General features: G+C 37.0%; 1 protein-coding gene across 9 annotated transcripts in view; it reads right to left on the bottom strand.

The window, feature by feature from the left end:
* Positions 1 to 23,942, bottom strand: part of eya1 (EYA transcriptional coactivator and phosphatase 1) — a 73,526-nt gene that overhangs the window by 23,227 nt on the left and 26,357 nt on the right. For 2 of the 9 annotated variants that reach the window (XM_051882794.1, XM_051882792.1), the window contains 10 exons: positions 16,759 to 16,886; positions 16,104 to 16,169; positions 13,707 to 13,784; positions 11,556 to 11,622; positions 11,047 to 11,192; positions 9,552 to 9,689; positions 4,817 to 4,899; positions 4,245 to 4,431; positions 2,709 to 2,851; positions 1,842 to 1,925 (listed from right to left, as the gene is read on the bottom strand). In XM_051882794.1, the coding sequence (XP_051738754.1) occupies positions 1,842 to 1,925; positions 2,709 to 2,851; positions 4,245 to 4,431; positions 4,817 to 4,899; positions 9,552 to 9,689; positions 11,047 to 11,192; positions 11,556 to 11,622; positions 13,707 to 13,784; positions 16,104 to 16,169; positions 16,759 to 16,882 (1,116 nt within the window). In that variant the 5' untranslated portion in view covers positions 16,883 to 16,886. Of the gene's footprint in view, positions 1 to 1,841; positions 1,926 to 2,708; positions 2,852 to 4,244; positions 4,432 to 4,816; positions 4,900 to 9,551; positions 9,690 to 11,046; positions 11,193 to 11,555; positions 11,623 to 13,706; positions 13,785 to 16,103; positions 16,170 to 16,758; positions 16,887 to 18,230; positions 18,934 to 23,942 lie in introns of those variants that run through there. The other 7 variants (XM_051882793.1, XM_051882797.1, XM_051882796.1 and 4 more) reach the window with 7 other exon arrangements.

The following is a 23,942-nucleotide window of genomic DNA, read 5'->3' on the forward strand; positions in this document are numbered from 1 at the left end:
GTGGAGAGAGAGTGGATGCGGTTGAGGCGCTCTCAGAGTTTTGCTTCTTTACCCAGCATGCTCAGCCGAGATAAAGTAAATAAACAGTGCAGGGTCGAGGGCCAGGGCTCCCTCACCCTTAAAACAAAACACCACCCCCATCAAACACCCTGCCTGAGGAACAAAGAGAACAAACCAGCCGCCGGGCCCCGTTCCACTGACATCCGAGCGCTGCTGTCATCTACACTCACCACAAAGAAAAAAACCCTTCAAGAAGCTCAGCCAAAAAATGCCAAGTCTGTGATTTATTCCCTCAAACAAGGAAGCAGCTTTCTACATTCTTCAGACACAAAGCGGGTTTAAAAACACATGCATGTTGAACTCAGACTTCGCAGTTTTTGTGAAAATATAATCTGGTGAATTGAACGAGCAGTCGCGCAAGTTAAATAAAAGCATGAGATCATTGACGAAGCCTGAGAATTGCAGATCGCCGTACTTCCCAAATTGTTTGTTTTGAAAGTTCAAATATAGCTTATGATGGTTTATATAAAATAACAAATACAATGACCACAGAAGTAAACTAGTTCTTATTGCATCTTCATAACCCTTCTGAACCTGCTAAATTTGGCATTATGTCTTAATAACATTATCCTATAAATAAAGGCAAAAATATAGATTCTACATACATATACAAAAATATACATATTTTACACAAAATATTATATCTTTTATATACACTACAAAAGGTTTGGGGACAGTAAGTCGTTTTTTATTTAAGAAATTAAAACTTTTATTCAGCAAAAATGCCTAAAATTGATTGCCGAAACTGACTGTAAAGACATGGACAATGTTACAAAAGATGTTTCTTGAGCAGCAAATCAGCATATTAGATTTTGATTTCTGAAGGATCATGTGACTGAAGACTTGTGTAATGATGCTAAAAAATTAGCTTTGCCATTTACAGGAATAAATTACATTTCAAAATCTATTAAAATAGAAAACTTTTATATTAATTGTAGTAATATTTCACTATATTACTGTGTTTACTGCATTTTTTGTCAAATAAATGCAGCCTTGGTATATACAGTCAAACCAAAAATTATTCAGACACTAGATATCATTTTTGATATATATTTTTACTAGTGGGTGCAGGACACTGTAGTTCATTTATGTAAGTGAGGATAGCAAAATAAAGTAAACTGTGACATATTATACCCAAAAATTCTTCATACAGTGGACTACTAGTAAAATTGATAAAATTTTTTGGACCAAAAATTATTCAGACACTTTGACCTGACCATGTTTTGCTTAAGTGTTATCTGACATAATTAAGATTATTTTTTTCTGACACAGTTTAACTCTGAGATCTTGTCATATTTTATTACCATTTTTTAAACTATAGTGAATAAACTGTATTAATGAATGAAATGTTCAAGGTGTCTGAGTAAATTTTGGTTTGACACTATATATACAAATCTAAAACTAAAGAAAGTGTTTCTTAACTTTCATCAACTTCACGATAACACATTAACCTCACTTAAAGGGCAGTTTCGGCAAACACTTAATTAAACTTAACAATGAAACATTTCTGAAGGACAAAAAACCCTTAAGAAGTGTCAATGGACATTCTCGGTGCAACTGGTTTGTAATCCATGCCTGTACCAGCCACATAACTCTGACAGCTGCAGGCCGAGCTGAATGCCTGCGAGGCCTCGACGATCGTATTAAAAAAAGAAACAATTACTCTGAACTCTGAGTTCCTCGAAGCTGGACGGTGTACCCAAACAGACCCCTTTTCTGTGTATTTTTCTAAACTTTGCCGCAATATTTGCCTGTGTTTGCATTTAAAATACATCACTTACCCTTCCGAATCTGTTGGCGTAAGATCCTGTGAGCAAGGAATGGAAAACGATGATTGTTTCATCCAAGTCCCAAATGAACACGCGCTGAGAAAAGAAAGAGCAAAATCAATGGCTCACTCAGCATGCAAGATGATCTGATTGTCAATAAGAAGGGTGCATAGATTCATGTGCTCTGGGATCGGTAGATATACAGCACTGATGGTCACCATAGCACCCCGCAACTGCGGGAAGAACCACCACCGGACCATCCTTCCCCTGCCCCTGATGCATTAACACAATCAATACTAATTAACTAGATTTGTTAACATGCTATGATGTCAGCTTGCTAATGGGGCCGAAACCTTCTTGAGATTCAGGTTATGTTAATGAAAAGAAGATGCACTTCTACAGATTTTTTTGATTCAAAACCAAACTGAACTCTAATTTTGAGTTCTAAGTCTTTTTACATGCACAACAAAATGCTGACAACTATCAGAACTCTGCTCATTATAAAAACGTACCAATGCAAGAAAACTGTTTACAAGAGATTTGAAATGATCTGGTTTTTCTCTGGTCTTCATGTCCAAACATGTGACGTGCACACTAAATAAACTGACAGAAAGCCTATTAAGGCGTTTGCATGCAAAGCGAAGCATGCAAAACAAAGCTTTCACCAAAAAAACTCTGTTTAGGGCATTTACATGTTGTAACATGTAAGATCGAGCATTTAAACGCACTCGGTGTCACTCTTTAAACATGTTGATGCATTGTTTTTTAAGGGAAAAGAAGAACAGACACTTCTAGATTATCAAAAGTATCTGGATAGTAATTAATTCCATCACTGCCATTCCAATCAGATACACTGAGAGAGTGGCAGTGGTCCAATACCTCAAGGTCAGAGTCAGGAGGTGGGGATGGGTTATTGTTCCTCCTTCCCCGGCCACGTGACTTTCCATCCGAAGCTCGGCGCAATCGATCTGAATCTGAATCTTTAATGGGGGTTGATGGACTGTGGATTGTACTGTACTCTCCTGCAGGAAAAAAGAAAGGCAAAAAGTATATCAAAAGAGGAAAATAAAAAAGGCTTTCACCTTCACATTGTGGCTGGATCCGTTTACCTCATCTAGTGCTCAGTGCTGTAGCTGCTGCCCACATGCTCTAATATCATGCTGTTTATCTGATCTACTTATACCCTAGATACCATTTAAGCTTTAGTAATGGCAATGGGGGTGTTATGCACTATATCATCCTTTCTTAATTACACGACAAGGCAAATGTAAGAAAACTTTGGGTTTACAAGCTTTGAATGAATGAAATACTGGATATATTATACTAGTTCGGTCCTCGACTTTGATTGGCTGAGCATCGTTTCAAAAGTAAGTTTGTATCTGATTGTCTGCGTTTGCAGCATTCCAGGGCTTTCATTTTGTGCGCTGCTTAGAAACAAGCAACGGTTGCTTTGGTTTCTTTACAAACTATTTTCAGCAATATTGTATCAAGCATGTAAGTTATGTGATTTCAACATCTTGTTTGTTAATAATTATTTTCACATTGTGGCTGATAATTGTGACCCTGGACCACAAAACCAGTCATAAGTCGCACGGGTATTTGTAGCAATAGCCAACAATACATTGTATGGGTCAAAATATTGATTTTTCTTTTATGCCAAAAATCATTAGGATATTAAGCAAAGATCATGTTACATGAATATATTTTGTAAATTCCGTACCATAAATATATCAAAAATGTATTTTTATGAGTGGATATGCATTGCTAAGGACTTCATTTGGACAACTTTAAAGGCGATTTTCTCAATATTTTTTTTTTTTTTTTTTGCACCCTCAGATTCCAGATTTTCAGCCAAATATTGTCCTATCCTAACAAACCATACTTCAATGGAAAGCTTATTTATTCAGCTTTCAGATGATGTATAAATCTCAATTTCAAGAAAATGACCCTTATGACTGGTTTTGTGGTCCAGGGTCACAACTGATAAAAGATATTAATAAATACAACATATAGATATAAGAAATAATCTAATATTAGACATTAATATTAATATTATAAGGATGACTTTAGATGACAGCACAGGTTATGTAATCACAACAATACTGATATTCAGTACAGAAAATGAACAATTAAATAAATAATAATAAGCTACACAAGTGTCACACGGTCAGAAAAAAAATAAAAAAATTGAAAATTGGAAAAGTACTGGCAATTTATGAACATTTCCTAAAACACAATGTGTAATTCAAATATGGGTAAAACTCCTGTGAAAAATCAATGTGGAAAATTCCTTTTTTTTGCACCACCAGTGTTTAGTATTGCAAAATCAGCAAATCACATTCTGTCTTTGCAGCAACTTTTAGGACTTTTTGTTATTATTCCCTACCTTTTCCCCCCCAAACTAAACGCTCTTACCTGCCGGTTGCTCTGAGAGGGCCTGGCTGGTGATCCCTGATGGAGGTTCCTGTAGGGTGTAGGTGGCAGTGGTGGAGGGTGTGGTGGGGCTGGTGTTATTACTGGTCATGTATGGAGAGGTGTAGGGGCTACTGTTGTAATACTGCGCATACTGACTCTGGCCAAAAGCTGGGTAGGAGGGGTAGTCCTGCAGAAAGACATCAAGGCGGTAATGTGAGATAGCAGCACACAACGCTGCTACTTTACAGCGCAGATTCCAAAACGTAAATGTGAACATATGTCTCCTGTGTGCTACATCTGGACAGCGATCTGTCTTCACTTTTTTTTCTTTTTTCCTCCGCTCGTGGCATAATTCATACGCGAAAAGAGCAAGAGGTAATCCTTGCGTACAGTGGTCGAGACATTTAGAGTGATTCATATCATGTGAGTAATATGTGAGCGTACACATGTTCTATAAAGACTTACAGGAGGAAGGAAAAAAAATACTGAGTTCATGTGCCAAATGGAGGAAATACAATTTCAACGTGTGCTACTGACTAGATAGTCAGAGATAGAAATTCAATTACAGCTACCTGTTGTGTACTATTGAATCCAGTTGAGTTTGTGAGGGAATTGCTTCCAGCGTACAGCCCTGAAGTTGTTGTAAAACTGCCTCCTACGAGAGAAAGAGACAAAACGGTGAGCAATCACAATGCAAAACACACAGAAAGATTGAATTGAATGAGGCTTTGGCTATGTCTACATTAATCAGGATACATTTGAAAACAGTGTTTTCATTTTAAAACGCTCTCTGTACAACACTCGTGTGTTGTACAGAGAAACTTTCCAAAAGTTTCTCGTCCATACTTAAACATCGGAAAACATCTTACTGCCCATGCATAAAGCATTATAAAAGCTCATTGACATGATACAAAGAGACCAGACATATTAAAATTCTCTATTCTTCTGGCACCATCATTTTATTAGCAAAATCAAAAAAAAAAAAAAGTCCAGATCGCACTCAATCGCCTTATGGTCTAAAACGCAACTGTCCTTAAGTTTTGCCACAGGACAGCAATTGGCAGTAAATTGTCTGCCATCTTTGCAGGAATGTCAGATGAAGATTGTACAAAGTAACATTTATCTTTAGCAACACATAGCTGAGACATACTGGTATAAACATATGGGTACAATATGTGCCACATGACTAAGCATGTGTCATAGTTTTTGAATATCGCTGTTTTGCACAATCCACACTACAACATGAAAATGGCATTTTCAAAGTTTTCCACTTGGATCTTCAAAAAAGCATCTTCATCCTTTTGCAGGACAAAAACGCTGTCTAAATGTGGACGGAGAGCCAAAATGTAGAGATAATTATGCTTTTCAAATGTATCCAGATTAGACATAGCCTTTGTTTGCATCTGACGTAATAGATATAATTCTAAGGGCGATAAATGTAACATAACCTTCAAAATAAATGACATTTTGAAATTGTAGATGGGGGCCGAGCCAAGCATGACCTAAACAACCTCTAAGGCATTTAAGACAAAGCCTTGCAGGTACTATAGGGGCATGAGGGGTTGTGTATGTGTGTGTGTGTGTGTGTTGGTGGGTGGGATATAACAGTGGCTCTATCTTTTCTCTCTCCATATCAATGATTGGATCTTGGCTGATGGTCGGAAAGAAAGCGGAAAGGGGGTTGGGTCTATTATTTCATCCATCGCTACCTTTACAATGACAGACATAGTGCCACTGTTGTGAATGAGGGGGAGGGAGATGGGAGGTCTTTTTACCTGACATCCTGCCTCAATGAATATGCATATCTGTCTTCTTTTCAAGCTGCTCAAAGAAGCACCTTCTGGGTAATTAAATCTCTCTATGTAGAGATAGCATCTAATGACTTAATAACATACATGACATGAGTTATATGGGCCGGGACAGCCTGGAGGTATGTCGTGTTTCGAGGTGCTTCTTGGAGTCAAACTTCTCAAAGTACATTGAAATTCTCAAGCAGACTGAAAAAAAACTGGTGTAGAGGAATATTTTGGGTTCAGTACAAGTTAGGCTCAATTATATATATATATATATATATATATATCCATGTGATTTTGTAATTTTTATTAGTTTAACCTTCTTTTAATTAAGTTTTAGTAATTTCAGTACTTCAAATTAAACTTATTTTATTACAGTTGCAAAGGCAACAGTTTTTTTTTTAAGTTTTTGTTTTTCATCTAATATTTATATTTTATTTTATTCCCAGTTTATTTCAATTAACACATTTTTTTTAATAGTGTTAGATTTATTTAACTATAACAACACTATTGTAAAAGTGATGAGAACAGCTGAAATCCTCCAAAAATGGGCGCCTTTCACCTCCATTGTTAGTGTCTCACTGTAACCTCAAATTTGCTTCTTTAAGTGTAACAAACATACAACAGCTTTACTTGTGGACTACTGTGTGGCTCAACCAGCAAGTTTTTTTTTTTTTTTTTTTTTAACTCTTGTTTTCTGTTAAAGTACAGCAAGAGGTGCTCTAAAAGCTGTTGACTTCCTCTCTAGACTTGGGCCGTCATTTAAAGTGAGACGCATCAAACTCCCATTGCACAACAAATTAGCTAAATCCACAGTTCAAAAAGTCATAAAAGCCAGGACTCGTAGGAAAGCAGTTGACTCCAGAAAGAGTCCGGAGCCACATAAAAGCCAAGCAAGACCCCCTCCGGTCCCAAAAGAATGACTCCATGCTGGGGAGAGGCCTGGTTTTTCCCAGGGGCAAAAAAACTCCCCCATTCCTCCCCCTTCTCCGCTCTGTCTTGCTCCAGTTAGTTCACTCAAGACGAGACACTGGCTCTCCTTATGGCCACTCCAATTGGGAGTCCATTTGCTGTGCTTGATCAGTCCTCTTGCCATGGGCTATGTCTATCATCAGTGCACAATATTTGTAGCAGAAGTTTTGTAGGCCTCTCTAGGGAGCAAGCGATCAAGTCCAGATGGGCTTCTTTAAAAAGCAGTCTGTTGGTGTGCAGAATGGAGGGAGGCCCAATTGTTGCTGTAATTATCATCTACTCTTAGTGAAAATCAGTGAGAGAAGCCCCTCTCTGGCTCTACCCTTGAGTCGTTATGTTTATGGACAAGGAAGCAAAGCTCAAACAGGTGTGAAACTGGAAAATTAATTCCTAATTTATACTTGGATGTACTGAGTGAAATGCTGTCAGGAAGATTCACAATTCATTGCGAATTCACAGTTTGCACAGAGCGAATTAAATCTCAGCTAAATGAAAGAAAATTATTATTTCTTTATTAATTAATTAATTAAGCTTATGCTTGTATGTTTCATTATATTCATATTATATTTATATATGGCACAGTAAATAATTTAATAGACATCACAAAAAGTAGCTTTAGAAGTCAATATATTATTTGTTTTATTTCCATGTAATTGAACAAAAGCCTGATTACTGACACCCCGAATTTTGATGTGTTAAAGAGTGTCAGAGTGTTAAAATTTCCATATTCTCTCACTATTTTGTGATATTTATGATAATCCCACAATGTGTGACGACTCCAGACCTCACCATTTTAAACTAAGAAGGTCCTTCTGTGTTACATTTCTGGATCGTGATCAGAGAAAGCCAGAGCCGTTCCATTAGACATGAAAGAGCACTGTAAAAAACATTAATTTAATTGTATTCCCTCTGACAGCTGGGTGTAGGCTCGCTCTACTAGGGTTATGGGACAGCAGTTGGTATCGTATAGATGGGGGGTCTACATTTGGCTACCATGTTGAGTCTCTTCCTCTGAGTCCAGACCTGCCTAATCGATGAGGCACAGAGAGGAAGCCAATAGAGACAGACTGGCCTGGTTAATGGTCATCTGTCATCTGCTTCTGCAGTTAGTGGCTAATGTGTTTATGGCTGCATGGGCTTTGAAAGGAAGACTGAAGGCACCTCAGTTTCTGACTTACAATAAACCCAATGCAGTGTTGTTGTGAGATGACAGTTAAAGTGATATTTTTATGCAAAAAATTAAAATGATGTTATTATTCACTCACCATCATGTAATTCCAAAAAACCTGTATGCTATTATTTTTGGTGAAAAAAAAAAAGAATTTTGACATACATGGTCTTATTTTTTGGAAAAGAGCTGCATGAAGATGATCATCAGGTTTGGAATGAGATGAGGGAGAATAAATAATGGCATAATTTTCATTTTTGAGTAAACTATTCCTTTGAGGACTATTCATACCAAATTTTGGCACAAAAAAATGACAAAAGTCATTTATAACATTTCTACAAACTCCTAAGTCCAAAATATTCTATTGCGATGAGCATTCAGGGGCTTTTATTTGACAGCTAGGTTGATTTTTTATCATCTGGATGCTAAACAAGGTCCTTTAGGAATAAAAATTATTATTATAAAATATATATATTTATATATTTAATATATAAATATATATATTAAATATAATAATATAAATATATTTATATTATTATAAAATTCTCTCAAATTTGGTATCAGACACAGTGAACAGATTGGATGCATACTTTGGATTCTATACTTTCATGACATTTAGTCTCATTGGACTTGAACAGTGTGAACAGGCCTTTAAACTTCTGCGGTTGGAACAGGGTAACACTTACAACCCTGGTGTTGAAGCAGCATCAGCAGAAACCGAAAGTTTCTACTTATGAGGCATGGAAAAGAAGCTTCCACAGACCACATATGTCACATTATTTATTGTGAGATGCTCTGGAGAGATTTCAAAAACGTGGAGATGTTTCTACTGTCACACATTATTTGGAGATTAGAGAGCTCAAACCAGTGCTAACTGTTGGAGGCTCGAAGGAAAACACTACAGGGAGAAAGACGGGAGAAACAGAATGTCAGAAAAAGACTGTTGGCTTTGGAGCTGGGACAATGTCTCCAAAAAAACACTGGGTGGCAGGCAATTTGCCTTATGCACGTTTAATTCCCAGTACGCAAGTGTGACTTCCATGAACTGACCTCAAAGACGAGAGTCCCGGGTGTTCCTTTTTAAGCAAACATACTTGAGAACGTACATGGCCTAGCGCGAAGGAGAAAAAGATTGGTCTTACAGAGGAAAAAGGGATTTTTTTCCATCTGTGTTGTTTCTCTTCAGGCCTAATGCAAAAAAGACTGTGTCCAACTACAACCCAATACAACCATCTGCTCGGGGATGTTATGAATTGGTCCGTGTCTGCCATTAATTGTGTCCTCTTTTGAAGGGGGCCTGAGAGGAATCACGGCTCTATTTTGTCACTCCACCGGGAAGAACAGAAAAGGAAAAGAAAAGAGGGTGATCCTGACCTTGCATCTGGTAACTGTAGGGTGCTTGTCCCGTCTGAGGCGTGGAGAAGCTGGAACTGTAGCTGAGGAAACCGCTCTGGCCTGGAGACTGAGCCTGGGTCAATCCACCCTCTGTCTTGATGCCTGCCCACAATGGACCTAAATCAGTTAGTGACACCAGAGCAATATGATGCACAATCCTCAGTGTTACTCCTTCCACGTCAATCAAGAATAAAAGATAACGGTGGCTTGTTTCGCACTGGGCCATGGTTCAAGCAACCTTTGTATTGAAGTGTTTGCGCCAAACTCAGCACAGATTTCCAAGAATTTGCTGGTCGGAGTTAAAACAAACCTGTTTTTTGATTAGATTGAATCAGGCCCAATGCAGGTTTGCGATTTGCTTCCACTCAAACAAACATGTGAACTCTCAGGAGCATATTCCAGATTGTTCTACCTAAACAACATTATCTGTGCACATATTTTCGCAAAGGTTTCACAGCGTTCAAACCCTTGGAAAAACATTTCTAGCTTGAGTTGGGCTCAGTGTGTACACGATGAACTGAAATCTTTATATCTCCCATATCTGTTGAAGTAGCATGAAATTAGCAACTGTTAGGAGGAGTTACTGAGTCTGCAAACACAAAACAAAAGGTCAGCAGAGTCCTAAGTTTCGACTGAAGGTGGGAAAAGGAGCTACTAAGGGCTGAGGTAAGCGTTAGCCTAATTTTAGTGATCAGCACATTGTTAGCGACGTTTTAGAATTAATCTTAAAGCTACATGCTAAGTATTGTGCTAAATGCTACAAATGCTAACTGTTCAAATTTAGCTGTGTCTCATTTTATGACTTTCAGTTTAATTAAATGCATCAAAAGAACCAAGAAACATTAAATATTAGCCATAATTTTCACCAAAAGGAGGAAATACAGTATTTGAAAAGTGAGGTATGCTAATGAAAATTAATTAGGTAATGTAATGTAATGTAATGTAATGTAATGTAATGTTCGCCCAGAAAAAAAAAAAAAATGTTTATAAAGATGTTCAAATTTCCTTCACTGTCCGTAAATAAATTAATTAATTAATGAATTAAAATAAATGTAAAAAATTCTGAAGCATTAGCATACTTTTTTAAAGAACATTCCATAGTAATGTATTTTTTCAGTAGTAAAAATTAATTTGGTTGCACTTTATTTTATTTTACTTATGTGTATTTACAGTGTACTTACCTAAGAAAATACTGGGTAATATAACGTAACTACAGAGGTTAAGGTTAGGTTTAGAGATAGATTCATGGTTATTACATAGTTATTACCCAGTTACTACTGTAATAAGTACATTATATGTACATGGGGAACATGACTAAAATAAAGTGCTCCCATTAATTTAGTTACTATAGTATTATGGCAGGAAAAACAGAATGTTTTGTAAGGTTGGGAGTTCATCTGCTTGAGTGAAAAGCAAAACACAACCTGGATTACAAAGCTTTATAGCTTAGAAAAGAATAAACTGAATCAGTTACCATAGGCTGGAATCCCATAGGGCTGGCCTGGCTGAGGGTACGTGCCATAGGCAGCAGCCTGCTGCATTCCTGTGGTGTATTGCGTCTGTCCGTACGCGGCCATATTTTGGGCGGAAGGAGTCGGAAGAATGTGTGGATAGGGTCTGCTATTTGAGAGCAAAGTAAGAGAAAAGGGAGACATGTAGTTTTACCCAAAAGCCCATATCTTGAAATTTGCTCAAAGACAAATTCTCTGTGATTCTGCTACTTAATCATAAATATTTGGCCAAGCTGTGAAATGGAGAAAAATCTAGCCATTAAGCAGCTGATATACATTGCGAAAGAAAAATAAATCATGAGGGAAATTTTTGCAAGATAATAATTACAACAGATTTTGGAGTATGCAAGCTGCAGACATCAATGAAAACAAAGCAGCCGGAGAGTCCAGAATCTGGCAGAAGGATCTAATTAAAGGCCCAAATGAAGTTGGATGCTGCTTATTTTTTAAAGAAAAATAAAAGAAGCCTTACTTGGAAGGGTAAATCTGGGGAGAGAACTGGTGAGTTTGTCTTGGGCTGAAGCCACTGGTTCCAATGGCTGTGGAGAGTTAAAAAGAAAAGAGGCAAGCACATATTCAAACATTAAAAAATAAGGTAAATATTATTCTTTGCCAACAGAACTTCTGGAATCCAAGGAAACAGTAATTACATTGCATTACACTATTTATTTCACTAACCTTATTTTAGGTTGATAAATTAAGAGCAATAACGAAGGAAAATAATCAGGTAATATGGGAGCGTTTTTCTGCTGACTTGTATACATAAAAACCTACACAGGATGGAAAGGTCTAGTGTCCACAAACACGCACACACACGGAGCTAGGAATGATGTATAGCCGTGCACACTCAAGGGTTTAAAGTGGACTGTACAATGAAAAATCAGCAGGCCTGATTACAGGTAAGTAGTACACATAAGGAGCCTTCATTAGACACATATCGGCTCTGTGGTTCCCAGCCCTTAATGACGGTGTGGAGGGCCATTCAGTTAACTCACACAAACACTACAGAGCAACATGAGATCTTTTGATGTGCCAGTGAATGCATGGCTTAAGTCTGGGAACTTGCGCTCAAATTGTAGTGCCCTTAAAAGGTACCTTTCATGGCAAACATATATATACAGTCAAACCAAAAATTATTCAGACATTTTGATATTTTTGATATATTTTTCTAGTGGGTACAGGACACTATAGTTCATTTATGTAAGGATAGCAAAATAAAATAAACTGTGACATATTATACCCAAAAATTCTTCATACAATGGACTACTTGGAACAAAAAATTATTCAGACACTTTCACCTGACCATGTTTTGCTAAAGTGTTATCTGACGTAGTATGTATATCTCAGTCTTCTAAAATAATTATATTATATTATATTATATTATATTATATTATATGTATGTGTGTGTGTGTGTATTATATATATATATATATAAAAAATACTAAAATACAAATAAATATACATAAAAATAAATTTCATGTCATTTTCTCAATAACTTATTATTGTTATTGATTTATTTTTAACAACAACAATAATAGAAATATTTCAAACAAAACTTTAATTTGTAAGTATTACAAGTATTTAAAGGTTTTTTTTTTTGTTTTTTTTAAATAATAACCACTACTAATATTATTAGGCTGTCTATTGCCATTTATAGATTGCTAAATATAAGCCTAGGTCCTTTGTGCATTACCATTTGTAGGGTTTGGATGTCTTTCTTTGGGGTGAAGGAATTACGAATATTGCGATTCTCTTGCCTTTTGTGTATAATTGGCTGTGACATTTAAAGTAAGGGTTAGTTAAGGAGCTCTTGCTCAATGTAACTGTATTCTTTGCGCACTGAAAATGGGGCCTTTTCCCCACACTTCAGCACCTGGTCTGGGCAAACACCGAACCTCTGCACTACTGCATCCCCTGAGTATAAAACAGTCTCAAATGACTTCATTTCATTCATATTCTCAGAGATAGAAGTCCGAGCCATGATTTATATGAGTCTAACATAAAGGTATCAGGTACTTAGTCAAATAGGTAGGGAAATAAGACAAATTAGCAGGAATGTAATACTCCATGAAGAGTTTTCGCATTTGCTTAGTAAGTAATGTGAGGAGTCTATAACATGGAGTAGATCTAAATTTGTATGCTTAAGTTTTGAAAATAGACCATTGAGAGTATAACGTTTTTGACACAATGCAAGCGAGCTGGTTTTGTAGCTTCAAAATGTTCAGTTGGGTTTTTTTAGAAATAAAATACAAATAGGCACTTCATATCAATCAATTTACATTTCACGTCTCTCGTGTAACAGTTATCGAAATTAAATCCGCTCCAAAGTTCTGCGGTTTAGAAAGGCATTTCACAATTTAGGAGTCTTAGTTTTGCAGCATACATCTAAAACCTATAGGATCTAAGGGCCACGGGGATGGGGTGTCAGTCGATTAGGGCCGAGAAGGGGGCTGGGAGGGTCATAACTCAACGCCTGTTGGCATGGGAACTGAGACAGAGCCTCATGCTACTACAGCCGCAGCCACAGGGACACTTCCTGGGCCTCTGCTTATCAGTAACCCATCTCTGGGATCATCTCCCACCAGTCAGCTCTACAGCTGTGTAGAGTGTGTGCGTGTCGTACCTGATCCTGAGAAGCTGTCTAGAGAGCCGTCTGCTACAGAGGTGGCGATTTCACTGCTGCTCATTGGCTCTGTTTTAACTGCAAACAGAAGGAAAGCAGAGCATTTGTGACACTGCACTAGCAAAGCCTTTTGTCAGTCACACTACAGGCAAATGCCTCTCTGCTTGTAAAATCAACTTACTTAATCTCAAGGTAATGTGCAAATTTAAAGCATAGCAGAAAAAACAAACTTCTGTAAAGTCAAAGTGCTCATCCAGATGGTTTCATTGGCTCACAATGTGGAAAGGATCATTAGGAGGTTGGGTTTTGTACTGAACTGGGTTTCTTATTGAGATAATAGAGCTTTCAGGTTTCTGTCCTGGCTAACTCACAGGAGAGGCCAACAATTAAAGCTAATCTCTTCTACAAATAAAACAAGGACAATTCCCTTCCAATACACACAGCTCTGGTGTTGATTTAAGGACAACAGCCATAATAAACACTCGTATTTAAATGAATAAACCTCTCCAATCTACTTCTGACAGAATGACATGTAGAATGATAAAGTTTGGGGTAAATACGTTTTAAAGAAATTAATACAAAATATTTTTATTTCAAACAAATGCTGTTCTTTTGAACTTTATATTAACTGAAGAAGCTTGAATAAATGTATTAAAGTTCCCACAAAATTATTAAGCAGTACAACTGTCTTAAAAACAACCCAAGTTGGGTTGAAAATGGACAAACCCAGCAGTTGGGTTAAATGTTTGTCCAACGTGCTGGGTAGTTTTATTTAACTCAACTATTGTTTAAAAATTACTGTATTGCTTGCTTAAAATGAACCCAAAGTATGTTGAAAATTAACATTTATTAATATGTTTAATAAAATAACATTTATTAAAAAGTTTAATAAATAATAATTAAACAATAAGCATTTATTAAATTGCTTATTAATAAATGTTGACCTTTTAATTATTATTGTTGTCTCTAGTAATTATGATTTTTAATTTCCAACCTATTTTGGGTTCGTTTTAAGCTAGCCATATAGTCATTTAAAAAAAAAAAAAAAAAAGGTTAAATAAAACTGCCCAGCACGTTGGGAAAACATTTAACCCAACCGCTAGGTTAAAACAACCCAATCGCTGGGTTTGTCCATTTTCAACCAAATTTGGGTTGTTTTTAACCCAGCATTTTTTTTAAGTGTAGTAATAATAATAACATAAAAAATGTTTCTTGAGCAGCAAATTAGCATATTATGACATCTAAAGGATCATTTGACACTGAAGACTTGACTAATGGCTGCTGAAAATTTAAAAAATAGAAAACAGTGATTTTAAATTAATATTTCACAATATTACTGTTTCTACTGATCCAAAAAAGCAGACTTTGTGAGCATAAGAGACTTACAAACCCCAACATTTTACCAACCCCAAACTTTTGAATGACAGTACATGTTTTTTTTTTTTTTTTTTTTTTTTTAGTGCATTACTTTCTCTATATTGAAAATCGACCTTTTATTTAATGCCAACTGATCTATTCTAAATGTTAGTCACTTGATTTCTTACCGGAAGGGTTTTATGTAGCATCAAGGGAAAACAGGCAAAAAAGGTGGAATTTAATGGCAGGAATAAACTGTGGAATGCATGGACGTGCAGCATAATTGATATGTCAAGGCAATGCATGGTGTATAAAATGTGTTTGACCCAACTGCTCGAACTACAATGAGGGCAACCGGGAGACGATTTCACAGCGTTTAGACAGGCCCGGATCTTTGAAATGAATCCATCTCTGTCTCAGGAGGGGGTGGGGTGGAGGTTTACATTTATGAAAACAAAATTCACTATGTGGGTACAGAGTCATGCCCACTGAAATCCCTCATGGCTGAGGTAGCCATCAGCTTGTCATGTCGAACATGTTGCAGCTATGCTCTCCCTCAAAAGAACACATGTCGATGGGGAGCGGTTTGAATACGTACCAACGCTCCCCCCACCCCTCCTTCTCAAAGGGATACGGGAAAATAGTGGCACGGCACATGCAGAAACTAGTGCAGTCAAGTCTTATCACATACCACACATAACCATAAAACCGTCCTGAAGAACATCAAATAAAAAGCTAAACGCACATTACGCGTGCCCACAGCTTTACCATTCATTGACAGTCTGGAATCAAAGCCAAAAGTCTCAAACCATGCTTTCAACAGATTCACCATAACACAACACAGAATGCCAAACAAGAGTCCAAATGAAAGGCGCAATAGTTGAAGAGATGTGAGCACATCAAATTGGCTTTTCACATTCGTGAATGTAATCAGATGGAATTGTTAGGATTGCCTCGGGGTGAAATGACCATAAAGCGTGTGTAATTTCACATATGACGCCAAGTATTGTCCTTTCATTGTTTCGCCAGAACTGCACAAACCTGCAGCGGACTGTGAACTAGAACTTAACAACCAGTCAGCTGTGGTAAGCATAGTGATGTTATCACCTATAGGAAGAAAGAATGGGACAGGACACATGACAATCTGCACTGTCACAGGTTGGGGCTTATCACTACAGAAATGGAGAAAAACCACATTCAAGATTACATTATGTAAACTACTTCAGAGATGAATAAAATTCTTATGGGCTGTAACATGATCTGTGAAAACACAGAAAGATCTACAGTTTATATAGTGTACGCATAGAGTAATTTTATTTTTTTTTTATTTTTTTTTTTAATTAATTCATGTAGTGCTAAAGTTCACTGTTGCATTTATTGAAAAATATATCATTAAAATATTACAACAATGAAGTTGAAGACAATGAGTGACATATACTCAAATTTAATTTAATAAAAACATAAAAGGAATTTAAATGTTTGACCAGATTACAATAGCTAAAATGGAGTATATAAATGGCAAGACATGACAAGCATATCGCATATCCATCAGGGAAAAAAATCTGTAGATGTTTAACACAAATTTAACTTTTCACTACAGCATAAACGCTATACAAAGGGAATATGCAGGTTAAAAACAGTGTGCTGTAGCACAGTAATGAAGGTATACGGCTGACGGGAGGCTGAGGAGACGTACCTTCAGTGCCATTTGGTGTCATGGAATTGTTATTTATATGTGAGTTGTCGATGTTGGGACCGTTTGGGGACTCACTGCTTCCACTTACTCGGCTGTGTGGACTAGCTAGATCCTGCATTTCCATAGACCTGAGAGGAAGAGACACACAGACGGTCACATGATATTGAATGACACAAGCAAACACACACACACACACACACACACACACACACACACACACACACACACACACACTCAAACTAATCATCACGAGAAATATAAGTGCTCATTAAAAATAAATATGTATTGAATTTACTAAAAAACAATTACATAAAACACCCTTTTAAAAATAATTAATATATAATACATACAAATATAGGTAGAACTTTATTTTACAGTCCTATTTCGGATGAACATACTATTTATGCACTTATTGTAGTAACGACAACTAGGTAATAACTATGTAATAACTAGGTACTAACCTAAACCTAACCTTAACCAATGTATTTAATTTACACAACTCAGTACTTTTGTGGGTAAGTACACTGTAAGTACATTGAAAGTGTACGTACGGTAAAATAAAGTGCAACCCAAATATATCTATATTTAAAACCACATTAATGGCAATTATTTTTATGTAGCTAAAACAGTTTTTCAATTTTAACAACATGCAAAACAATACATATTAACTTTATGAACAATATATAATTACAGATAACAGCAAAAAAAGGGCAATAATAACAACAACAACAATAATAATAATAATCATTATTATTATTTAAAAAAAAAAACTACATTAAACAAGAACATTCCAGCAGCTCTCCAGAGAAATACACTTAACAAGGATATTCCCCTGAGGCACATCAAATGACATTTGACACAAATTTAACAATTAATGAGACATCTGATGATTGATTGACTTTCTCATTTTAAGCATTAAAAATTAACCACCATTGGCCCCGTAGCACACGCTGCAATTTTCATACGTTCATTTTCCCCAGCGATCTCTGATCTGAAGCAGCAATAGCCGGAGCCGTGTGAGAGAGATGTGTGATTGCGAGGCCTCAAACCTCAACGAGAGCGACTAAAGAGTTCACTAAAGCATGCTGTTTGCTCTGGCGAGCGTCTTAATTGTTTCTTTGTTTATGTACCGAGGGCCACGCCACTGAAAACATTATTCTACTGGCTCCATCGCGCACTCGTGGGATTTTATTATGCATAGCAAATGGAAGGTCAGGCCAGTATGCGTCTGCGGTCGGATGTATGTTACGGGTGTTTGTGTGTGATGTGAGTGCGGCCGCAAAACTAAAACACACATCAGTCTTCAGAAAAGCATTATTGCACTAATTGCGCCAAAAACACAATGCCTTGCGTGCCGCCCTGCCAGAATCAATTAGGAATGGTCGTGTCCCTGCTATCAACAAACATTTGAATTTTTATGAATAACAAAGAGGAGGAAATAAGAAACGTTTTATCAGCATAGATTATCATACCTCTTTTTAGCCGTCCTTCTTGATCGGCTATAAAATATCCGTTACAGATGGTCGCAGTTAAAACGAGGGAAAAATAATCCATGCCATGGAGATGTTAAAACTTGACTTGCTTTTAAAATAACGTCAGTTTCTGACACAAACCTTATTTGTCAAATGTTTTCCTTTTCTGACACTTCTAACTCCCTCTGTCCTGTTTCTTTCACACTTCCAGCACTTTAGAAAAACTTCCAGACACTTTCTCCTGAAGTTCTGAGCGTTTCAACACTGCAAACCGTTGCACTTTGCTAAACAAGTGGTTGCTTTTCAGTGATGCTGCTGGCAGCAAATCAACTCCCTTTTACCTGAAACTGGACGGACCTCAACCATCTGTCAAATAGTGTTTTTTCCCTCCCTCTTTCCTTCTTTCTCTCTTTCTTTCTCTCTCTCTCTCTCTCTCTCTCTCTCGCTCTCTCGCTCTTTTTCTTTCTTTCTTTCTCTCCCTTTTTTCCACCTGCCAGGACCCTAAAAACAATATGACTCCTTGTTATTTCAGCTCAGTGTCTCTGTGAAGAGCCATCCGTGACACAATAGACGTTGTCTGAGAAAACATTTTTGTTATTCTCGCGCAAAATGGGAAGAGAGAAGTCGGTGGAACAGAGAGGCACATTGTCTGTAGGCTCAACCCCTCCACCGTTGTTTCCTCCTTCCAGGTCTTCCCTCCTCCCGGCCGAATGACGGAAAGGTGATTCATCATTGGTCTACGACAGCTGCAAACTGGATTAGTCCTCCCCCAATCAACATGCAAAGCGGCTTAGCCAAGGTAAGCAGGAAAGGGAGGGGCGGGTGTTTGGGGGGGGTGGGGGGGGGTGTAGTTTTGGGTGAGCGAGCCGGGGGCGCCTGCTCGAGGTCGCTGCCGCTGTTGCCTCTGGAAGTGTGGGGGGGGCGAGGCTGAGAGAGATGGGACTTTGTTGAACAGAAGCTAGTCAAGCATGACACCCCTAGCATCTTTCATCTGCAATTGACACTATCTGAAACTTATCTACACTCCCTCTCCAGGCACACTGACAGTTCCTAATGACGGTCAGGGGGATGACTGGGACTTCGCCTGAGGGTTTAGGGAACACCAGACCACTATAGATACCACTGAGTGCATCCTGTACAATAAATCAGAGGGGAACATATTGAGTGCATCGACAATTGTGGAGACTTCAAATGACGCCGACTTTGGATTGACATACAAAACTATCAAATATTATCTTTATAATGTAATCATTGAGATCACAAGTTGTAATTGCTGCTTAACAGATTTGTTGTGACTGCTTAACTGAATACATGACATTAACTATTAACATGTATTATATTATAGCTGAATATTACTGCCATATGGACATTAGTTTGACACTCATCTCTGGCTGATAACAGAATGCTTCTTAATTGTAAAAAGCATTATTGTGAAAAGCACTACATAAATAAACTTGAAACTCATACAAAAAGTTGGAGTGGGACATATGGAGCTACATATGTTTCATATGATACTTCAAATGCCTCTATCACTCTTTTTTAGTTGACAATTATGTCCTGCCATCCACTTCTGCACTGATACCTGCGGCACTATTACCCAGTATCAGACCGGAGACGAATTGTTGGATCTAAGCGACATTTATTCGGCCTTTCCACCAAAAATGTCTGAAAAATCCTTGCATGAATTTTTAATGCCGGCCTGTTTTCATGATGTAGTAACCCGAGCTGTTTGGTCTTGGTGTTTTTCGCCCCCCTCTTCCCACAATGGCTGAGTCGTGATGAATAATGGTCAAGTTTTTCAAAATTCTCCTTTGGTCTTCCTTCTCTTGACCCCGTCTAGTCACATTAACACACTTTCGTACCCTAAAGTCATTCCTTACATCATCTGAAGCCTGGGAACATTACTTTGGATTTCTATAAAAAGTTCCGCACAAGTTGTTTCATTGCAAGTAAAGAAGGAGGGACTCTGTACGGAGAAATAAAGACCTTTGCCGCGGCCTGCATTCAGCTTACGAAGCATTACGCATACTGGTCTCACGGCAGAGCCCCTCATCCAGCAGGTGATTTTCACCAGGTGAACAGGGAGGGGCTGGTGGGCTTTTAAAAGCAAAAACAAGCCCTTGTCTTGTACTGCTAAATATTTATTGTTTAAACAAAAAAGAAGTGCATTCAGCATCTTTGATGTGTGCTTGAATTCAACCTGAACTGAGCTTTCTTTGAAGCTCTCAGGAACAAAGAGCTGCGTTGGAAGCGTCATCAAAAAAGCCAAACACGCTTCACTCACGACTGTTTGCACGGCTTTTTGTCTCGCTTTGCTTATTTCAAGCGCTGCGTTTCCATCGGCAAACACCGCCGGGCTTTTAACATTGATCATTATAGAGCACGCGGGCTGTCTGAACAGCTCCGGCATGGATGAGATTCACCTGAATACTTCAGTTCTGATGTAATAACAAGTTGGATTGAAATATTTGCTGGCATTTATTATTGCATTTATCTTTTTTTTTTTTTTTGTCAATTATATGAGGTGTAAAATTTAGAGAATGAGTCAATTATATTTTTCAAATTCAAAAATTCATAATGAAACTGTTTATTCACTTTTCCCTGCTTGCTTTCCAGCCACGGTTTACAAGATTGTAATTTTATAAGGCAAGACATGCATGTTCCTTTTTGAATTTCATAGACTATGCAAAACATGTGTTGTAAGTTTCTAGTTTTGAAAAACAGCGCTTTAATCAAAATAACTTTAAAACAACTAATCCCAACTTAAGCTGGTCAGCTGAATCCACATGGTGGCCCAGGAAAAATAAATCCACATGCAAAGAATGTCGATGTAGACAACAATTGAACACAGATGTGACTAGAATTAGACACAGTTTACAAAATGCTACACTTCACTGGACTCATAGAGCATAGAGCAAAGAAATGTGCACCACCAACAAAACACTGATTACCTTATATATATATATATATATATATATATATATATATATAAAAAAGGACAGAATGAGAAATGTAATATCATGCCTGTAATATCGGGCTTAATTTTATTGCAGGTACTTGCTTTTAAAGTTTTTTTTTTCTTTTTTCCCCTTTGTAACTGAATTATAGATTTAAATTTGTGAATGTAGTAAAATACTAATAATGTGTTATTAAATTGTGACATGAAAACCATCTAATCAAGATAATCAATACATAATGCTGATAAAAATATATATCAATTATCAAATGAAAGGACACACTTATGCAAACCCACACTTGGACACATACTCATAAAAATTTGTTTTAATTTAAGCAGACAATTTAAATTTTTAGAATTTTGTGTAATTATTAAAATGTAAATTCCAAACACGTGCTGTGGTTTGTTGATGTGCAATTTGTCCGTTCCATTTTGTTCAATCTGACATGAAGCTCAAGCGATGGACAGCGCAGCTACATTAAATCTGTTAATTCCGAGCTCTTCAACCCTTAAATTATTTCCAGAAGTCCATCCGCTTTGAGAATCCATCAGAGAAGATTTAAGGTACACATCTGATCAAATTCTCCCCACTGCATTGTCACAGAAAGAAAAAAAAGCGATCACACTGCGAACACGTAAATTGTTACTGAAAAAGCATTAAATTTTAATGCATCCTTTATTTATTTATTTTTCTCCGGCCTTTAATTTTTTACATTGTAAAAAGACTGCTTTACAAATTAATTTAATCTTAAAAAAGTAGTAAAAATAAAGAGATTTTTATAATGTCACAGTATTTATTTATTTCCCCCCCATTTTCTTTTATTCACCATACTAAAACCTGCATCCACACAAACATCCTAAAAGCAAAAAAAGACACTCAGGTTTAGCTCATCCTCTGCTCTCCTGTTCAAGTAAACAAACTCCTTGATTACACATAAACAAACACAAAGGAATTGTGAATGTAGAAGAGCCGTGATCAATTGAGCTTCTCAGCCCTTATTTCCTGCTCCCTGAGCAACGTTTTCCTGAGACCAACAGTGGCATGTTAACAAAATAACATTCTACTGTATTTAGTAAACAGCTAATCACCACAAACCATTTCCGCTGTCTCTATCTCATAAACACTGGAGCGCAGCAGTTTCAATTAACCCTGTGTCTTTCACCGCGCACCGTTTCCAGCTCGGCCGCACACATACGGAATGCATTGGGCCTTCGGCAAACAACGGCACGTCGTGGGGCTGAACGCATGAGGGCTTATCGGAGAGAGCTTAATGCAGTCGAACTTATGCCTTATTAAAACAAATACAGTGTGTAAACAGTCCAAATCAAGCAGCCCATTTAGAGGTAATTAGATAAGCAGGGTTATTGTGCGAAAGGAACACAGAGAGGGCGGCTGGAGGCAACACCGTACTCACACACTCTGAAAAAAAACAATGCGAGTCGGGGAAACAGCTGCCGTGGAATGACTTTTAAATTATTATAAGATAAAAGCATATTTAAAACGGCATTTTTTTGGTGTTTATTCACTGGACAAAAAAATCAAATCAATGATAAAAGTGAGAAAGAGATTATCTGTTTTGAGTCCTGCATACTTACGCATTTAAACAGAATGCTAAATTCTCAAATAAACTGCATCCTTGGATAGAAAACAAGCCTTTTTAAAAAATGTACGGGTGTCTTGGTTGTGGTGGCCGTCTGCTGATGTCTTACAAGACAGCAATCTGCCTGTCTGTCTACCCTAAAACATTCCTGCCTGCAGCAGATGGCATTGGATGTCAACTGCTAAAACTGAACTGGTTTTGTTCATTCTGCCAGCTGAATAGAATTTTGAGTTTTACTTACTGGATGGAAAATGGAAACTTATTATCTTAGACCCAAAATGGGGTCATTATTTACAATGCTATCTCTTATTTCAGTGCCTTGTACACCTGTTTTAAAGTATCAAAAAAGGTAGTTCTCACCTGAGGGCTATGGAGACGCAAAAAGGTGAATTTGAAAAGGGTGAAGGTGTGAATCAGGTGCGTGAGAGAGAGAGATAGAGTCACTGGGGATTTAAATTTGAGCGGCAAATGGTGACAGCGACATGATGTCTTTAGCGCAGTCTTAAAGATTTTAAACTCAAACGTTGTTGCTGAATTTTACAGGGAATTGTGTGTTAAAAAGACTGTGCGTGTATTTACCAGAAAAAATTTAAATAACATAGAAATTTGTAGGAACTCAAAATACTATACAAAATTAAGCTTTTTAAAAAATACTAAATACTTTGTATGTATAAGTAGAAATAATCTTTTTATGAACTTTTATAAATATGATTTGGAAATAATCTGTCAAAATATACTACAGCAATTTTCATTTTTGGACATTTTGCAAATGGTGTTACTGACAGGAGTGACAGAATCTAATATTTTTCTTTTTATATTTTACAGTCTTTTATGAAATTTAATAAAGATAACAACACTGAAGTTTTAACAGTACATTAGGCGAAGATTTAAAAAAAAAAAATAACATTAGATAAATTGCTAATAATTTGCTAGAATAATTTTTCAGAGGGTTTAAATGACTTTAATTTTGTCATTCAAAAAACTCTTTGACGCTTATAAAAATATCATAAGGTGTTTTCAAAAATGTTTCAATTTAATCTAAACCTCGATTATGCAAAGTTAAGACACACAGCCGCATTTTGCCATGTGTAAAACTGACATAAAAAGTTTAACACGGGACACCTAAAATAACAAACGTAGAAGAAAAGACTGTTA

Source organism: Ctenopharyngodon idella, chromosome 23, assembly GCF_019924925.1.
Source record: "Ctenopharyngodon idella isolate HZGC_01 chromosome 23, HZGC01, whole genome shotgun sequence".
In the NCBI taxonomy this organism is placed as follows: Eukaryota; Metazoa; Chordata; class Actinopteri; order Cypriniformes; family Xenocyprididae; genus Ctenopharyngodon; species Ctenopharyngodon idella.